The sequence below is a fragment of the Lycium ferocissimum genome, chromosome 9, assembly GCF_029784015.1.
Source record: "Lycium ferocissimum isolate CSIRO_LF1 chromosome 9, AGI_CSIRO_Lferr_CH_V1, whole genome shotgun sequence".
In the NCBI taxonomy this organism is placed as follows: Eukaryota; Viridiplantae; Streptophyta; class Magnoliopsida; order Solanales; family Solanaceae; genus Lycium; species Lycium ferocissimum.
Genome location: NC_081350.1, coordinates 56584152 through 56590300, shown reverse-complemented (window position 1 = coordinate 56590300; position 6149 = coordinate 56584152). Strand labels below are relative to the sequence as shown.

The window sequence follows — 6149 nt, the reverse complement described above, 5'->3', positions numbered from 1 at the left end:
AGGGTACCAAAGTCTATCCATTATGATAAGTTAGAAATAAGGAAGAACAATACCCAAATGCTATACTATCTTTCGAGTTAAAATCAACTTATGGAAAAGGAAACGAGCCCACAAGTATAAAATGGGTATTTCAAAAGTGAAATCGATAACCCAAAGTTCTAGAAATTCAATTCCACTATACAATTGCAAAATTAACTCAAGACTAGGTCAATTACATCATTCAAGTCAAAACCCCCATTGGTATGATCCTAACTTTCAAACCTTTAATTTCATCAACAAAAATGAAGGATTCAAGCCTATTAGTACTAAATCATCGGCTTCCATACTTATATTAGTCAAATCCACCAATAAATCTCATTTAGAAAGACTAAAACTCATTTTATGAAATAATCATCAAAACCCGTCTTTCCTCTTAGATTCCATAGAATTTCTAACATGGATTCAAGCTTAGGAAATGTAAAGGAATGGATTAGAGGTTAGGGAACATACCCACAAGAAGATTCAGCCAAAAGCTCTTCAAATTGCCTCAATAGTGCTTAGGAAATAATAAATAAAGTGATAGAAGGGAAAGGGTTTTAACTAACATTAAATAGATTCTGGAACACATCATTCCGCCACAGCGGTCACAAGTCCGCTACGGCGGGCTCGCGCTGGTACCACTCTGCTGTCATGCCTCCGCCACAACGGATCCCTGTCCGTTGTGGCACCCCTCTCAAAAGCCACAACAATGCTATAGCGGACTAAGACCTCGCTATAGCGGGTCCTCTATGGTGGATCTGGTGTCGCTACAGCGGACACCAGACACCAGAATACTCTGGTTTTTCACAATCCCAATCCCAAAATTTGACAATCTCCTGAGACCTCCCAGATACAAATCAGACAAGCATTCTCATGTAAAAATACGCTACGGACTCACTCGCAGTCTCAGAATTCCCAACGAAGGTCTAATTGACTGGGCCAACACCTAATGGCCAAATACTAACTTCCCAACTAATAATCCAAAATGCTCCTGAGTGCCTCGGGAACCAAACTGAACATCTCACCAAGTCACAACCGATCATCCAAACCTATTAGAATTGATGAATTTCAAAAAAAGGTTTGTTTACCCAAAAGTCAACTACTGGTCAATGCTTTTCACTTTAAGGCTCTATTTCGCAAAAATCATCATAAGTCTTGCCCAATCACCTCAAGAGCCATGTCACCCATCCATGTGGGTCAAAATCATACTAACAGGACTCGGAGAAGGGTCAACAGGGGTAAATGGATCAAAAACGCTATAACAACCAAACAGATCGTTACAATTTCAGTTTAAAATCGAGGTATGACAGGTTTTACCGAGCTTTTTTGAGGTTTGTGAGTGGGTTTGATGATATCTTATTGAGGGCAGCTACTTGGGAGAGTTATAATGGTCTTCGTCGATACTTGGTGATAATTTGAGGAGGTATAAATAGTTATGGGAAGTCTTTAGAGTGATTGGGTGGGTTCCTGCGGATTTGGCTCGGCAGGGTAATCAATAGGTATGCATACAGTGTGGCGATTTAAATATTTGAGAAGGCTTAGGCAATGGGTTTTTGGCTAAGTGATTTCAACACCAAGTTACGAAACTAACAGACTTGGAAATAGTGCAATCAGCTTTGTGTAAAATGAGTTTTGATGGAATTGCTTAGAGTTTTCTCAAGCAAAGCAAGGATTCTTCACTAACGAAAGGAAGACATGATTTGGGCTTATGCCATGTGTTTGAATGTTCTAAGGAATCTTGGAGACGGACGACCTTGGAAGGGGTGGAAGAAGGGCTAGTAGAATCAGAATATTTTATTGGTTCGAGTTGGGCATGGTTTGTGGCTATAGCTAAAGGATTATGGCGATAGGGTGATATTTGTGGGATCAAACTAATTGTGTGTAGAGGTGTGGTTATATCAAATCAGAGAATTCAAGCGGAGGCAGTTTTTATATTCGGGAATCAGTGGTGAAAGAAATTTCGAGTATGAGAAATATAGAAATTTGGATTTTTGAGCTAAGTTAAAGGAAGTTTTGATTAATAAGGCAAAAAAGCAGTACTATCAATGTATTTCTTGCATGTGGAAGCTTTTGTGATTTTATAATAGAGATTCCTTGGTTGCCATTAGCTTTCATACTTTCCTTTATCATTTGAGGATGAATGATTGTTTAATTAGTATCTGATGTAATGACCCGTTTGGGTCATTTAGGTGTTTTACCCTTTTACCCCTATTGACCTTTCCCCTAGCTTTGTTAGAGTATTTTTGACTTGCGTGGATGGGTGGAACGGTTCCCGAGGTGGACTGGTGAGTCTTGGTTGATATTGAGGAATTTAAAAGCTTTTAAGTTGACTAAGTGAAAAAATGTTGACCAATAGCTGACTTTTGGGCAAATGAGTCTTTTTGAGGTTTCTATCGATTCCATTTGGTCCAGAAGGTCAATTATAACTTGGTAAGATGGTTGGTTCAGTTTCCGAGGCAGTCAGGAATGTTTTTATCCTTTGGTTGGAAACTTGTTTCTGGGGTTTTGGGGTTGACCGGGTCAAGATGACCTCCGTTGGGAATTCTGAGGGCACGAGTGAGTTCGTAGCACGTTTTTAATTTGAGCATGAGCAAAACTCATCTCGTGGATTGGAATGGCCGCCTCTTTTTTGCTCAACTAGTACTAAAAGATGAGTTCCATGTCTTGGTATTAAACGATCACAAGATAATAACGTTTCACGCTTGCACTGACAAGTCATGTTTGCTCTTTCTGTGGCAGAACGGCAATGACAAGCACATGAAATCCTTATGCACGTATGATATTTATACGGGGGAGTTGTACACTTCTCAATTGCTAAGAACCTACAGCATCAGGACTGATGTTGAACTGGTCGCACTTACGGTCGCTAGAATTCCCTTCTTCAAGGAAGGCTTGTACTCCCTCTGTCCCAATTTATGTGATACTTCCTTTTTAGTCTGTCCCAAAAAGAATGATACATTTCCTTATTTGACAACAACTTAACTTTAAACTTTACCTTTCACACTTAACGAGATGATCTATAACCACACAAATATCTTTGGGTTATTTTAGACCATAAGATTCAAAAGACTTCATTTATTTCTTAAACTCGTGCCGAGTCAAACTATATCACATAAATTGGAATGGAGGGAGTAGAATTTATGAATGAGGAAACTTTTATTTTGAGATCTATGATTATCATTGTGATAGCGTTATGTACTATCACATAGTAGTATTATTTATGTACTAGACATACTCAGAGAGAAAGTTGAGTGACTTTTTATTACAAAAGTAGTTTAGTCACTTTGATGCAATACAGTAAAACTTGCATGATCATCCATGAAATTACCCCGTTTCTCCTTCTTGCTTTGCTCAATTTCACCATAGAAATAGGAAATAAATCCGCCGAGAGCTAGGAAAATAGCAACTCCCTTTTCAACTTGAAATTTTTCATGAAATAAAATTACAGCTAAAACTTCAGTAACAGGAAGTAAGAAAGCGCCTATAATTCCAGAAAGCAAAGATGATGAATAGAAGATTACTCCAACTAATCCCAACAATGCTAATTGCCAAAGAATGGCACACGATACTAGTACCAAATAATACTTAGCTTCTCCAATCTCATATTGACTTGCCTCCCTTGGTATTGCCTGTCAAATCAGTCATTAATATGTTTTGGTTATTGATTCTTCCTATACAATAGTTGAATAAACTTTATGCATGGTATAGAATAGCTTAATGAAAGAAAAGGAAGCCGGAAACGGAACATGAAGGGAAATAGAACAAATGGTATGTTTGATACGAAGGAAAATATTTTGTATGAAACTATTTTTGGATTTATTTTTTTTAAGTGATGTTCTTGCTTATTTTCTGATTTGGTAAAAAGACAAAAATAATATTATCCCAAATAGTGGGGGTGGGTGATGTTGAACTTTTAACCTACTCAATGCTCTTCTCATGGGCAAAACTTCAATTTCAACAAAAAATTTCCCATAGGAAATGTACTTTTAACTTTTGATCTTGAAGGTTTGTCAATGGGACAAGTTAACGTCAAAAGTTCAAAATAGCTCATTTCTAAGATCACCGAGTGCAATTTGTAGGGGGAGTTTGAAAGTGGAAATTGTTTTTAATTTTAAAAATTTATTTTCTTAAAGAAAAAATTCTCCAAAATATTTTAACAATCTTACCTGTAAAAATAGGACTCCATACCAAACACACTCAAAATGTCATTATTTGCTACAGTTGAATGCGACAAGTATTAAAAGGAGAAAAAGTCAGGTACCTGAAAATCCTTGTTAATAATCATTCCAACAGTGCAAAAAGCAGTAGCAAAAATACCAATAATCATCTGAATTTCCAACACAGTAGTGTAAGTAACCACTTGCTTTGCCTTCACATAAATGAACTCAATAAGCGGCATCATCAGCCCAAAACAAACTGCACCCATAACCGTCATTACAAACCCCAACATATACTCCTTAACCGACTCTCCCGCCGGCCGGTCACCGTCTCCTCGGAGCGCCAACATGGCAGCTCCGGTGATTAATAAAACAACGGAAAACTTCGAATACGCCGTCAATTTTTGCTTCACCAGAAGTACTGCAAACAGGAGCAAATTTACATTAGAAATTGTGGTGCACGTGAACCCATGGTCAGTGGCGGAGCCACATAGAGCCGAGGGTGTTCATCCGAACCCCTTCGGGGAAAAAAATACTGTTTTTACAAAGTTAAAATTATTTTTTACGTATATATATAGTAGATGTTGAACCCCCTTAGGCTTCTTCGTATGTTACTTTTTTATATTTTGAACCTTCTCGGCGGAAATTCCCGCTCCGCCTAATCGCCTACGGTCACTCCGACAACCCCTAAGATTTTTCTCGTCCCAATTTATGTGGCACAGTTCGAATTTCGAGAGTCAATTTATTCAGTTTGGACATGAAATCTTCAATTTTTTTAAAATAAAATCTATATATTTGGAAACTATGTAAAAAGTATTTTAAGTCACAATAATTAACAATTCAAAATATTTATAAGGCATATGACAAAGTTGCGGTAAAAAGAAAAACTTGTTTGACACTCGAAATCCAAAGGTGACACATAAATTGGGATGGAGGGAGTATTTTATACACATATTTCTTAGAATTGATCTAATAGTGTTTGCTGTCATCCATGCTTCAAAAGGATTGTATGGTGCACTTGGTTGAATGCTAAGTTATTTGTCTAAAGGACTAGAGATCAATTCCCACTTAGTACCTGCAAAGAGTGCGGTGAACGCAAGTTGAGTCGCGTTGATAAGAGATGAAGTTGAAACGGGTAATTTTGCAGGGCCCCATGAGATTAAATAACCGTCGAGACCGGCGATGATTCCGATGCCGGCAGCTCCGATGAATTCTCGACGAGTTATGAAGAATATTTTGGCGGCCTCTGGGCCGTCAATTTTCCGGCGTTGAAAATAAGCCATGGATAAAGGGATGAGTATTAAGGGACAAGCAACAGTTTGTAACCAACTAGAAAGCCAAATTCTTTGACCACCACGGATGAAGTAGAGACGAGAGATCAAAGGGCCACCACAGTTGCCTATTGCAAACATAATTATGTTCAAAATTAGTAAGGTAAGTTTCTTCATTTTCGGTACCAGCTCTACTAATCAGTTTCTTATGGTTGAGTATTTTACAACATATAGTTAATTAGATTATTCAGCAAACTCATGATTATGCATCAGCAATTAAGCATTACGCCTTTAATAACGTGCTAAATTATTTTTTTATATACTACAGTTAGGCTGTTACAATTTTCTATATATACATAGACTTTGTTAAGTAGTTGACCACTTCAGCTAAACAATGTAAAAGTCGTTTGGACTTGCATTAGTGCCTTCCATGTCCCTTAAAGGGCAGATTATATCATAATAAAGAAGAGTCAACTCTTCTAGCTATCTTTTTCTAACCTTTTAAGATTTAAATGAGATAATGACATGTCTGATGAAAAGAATTCTTTATTAGTAGATTAATGCGCCTTATAGTAATGATCAATGAGAGTTAAAATAAGAAAAGCCAACTCTGCTAGATGTCATTCTCCAATGTTTAAAGATTAAAATGAGATAATGATAGATCTGATGAGAGGGATTCTGAAGGAATAAAGAAATTTTCTAA

The 6149-nt window shown here is 37.3% G+C and overlaps 1 protein-coding gene across 1 annotated transcript; it reads right to left on the bottom strand.

The window, feature by feature from the left end:
• Positions 1–3111: 3111 nt before the first annotated feature.
• LOC132029398 (purine permease 1-like) lies at positions 3112–5679 on the bottom strand. Its single transcript, XM_059418675.1, has 3 exons — positions 5251–5679; positions 4280–4596; positions 3112–3647 (listed from the first exon to the last, which is right to left on the bottom strand). The coding sequence occupies exons 1-3, from the start codon at positions 5621–5623 to the stop codon at positions 3294–3296; spliced, it is 1044 nt and encodes a 347-aa protein (XP_059274658.1). The 5' UTR covers positions 5624–5679; the 3' UTR covers positions 3112–3293.
• Positions 5680–6149: the final 470 nt, after the last annotated feature.

Coding starts and splice junctions, on each gene's coding strand:
- LOC132029398 (XM_059418675.1), bottom strand. CDS start 5,623: ATGAAGAAACTTACCTTACTAATTTTGAACATAATTATGTTTGCAATA. Junction 4,597..5,250: donor GTTCACCGCACTCTTTGCAG/GTACTAAGTGGG, acceptor TCCTGTTTGCAG/TACTTCTGGTGAAGCAAAAA. Junction 3,648..4,279: donor TTATTAACAAGGATTTTCAG/GTACCTGACTTT, acceptor CTGATTTGACAG/GCAATACCAAGGGAGGCAAG.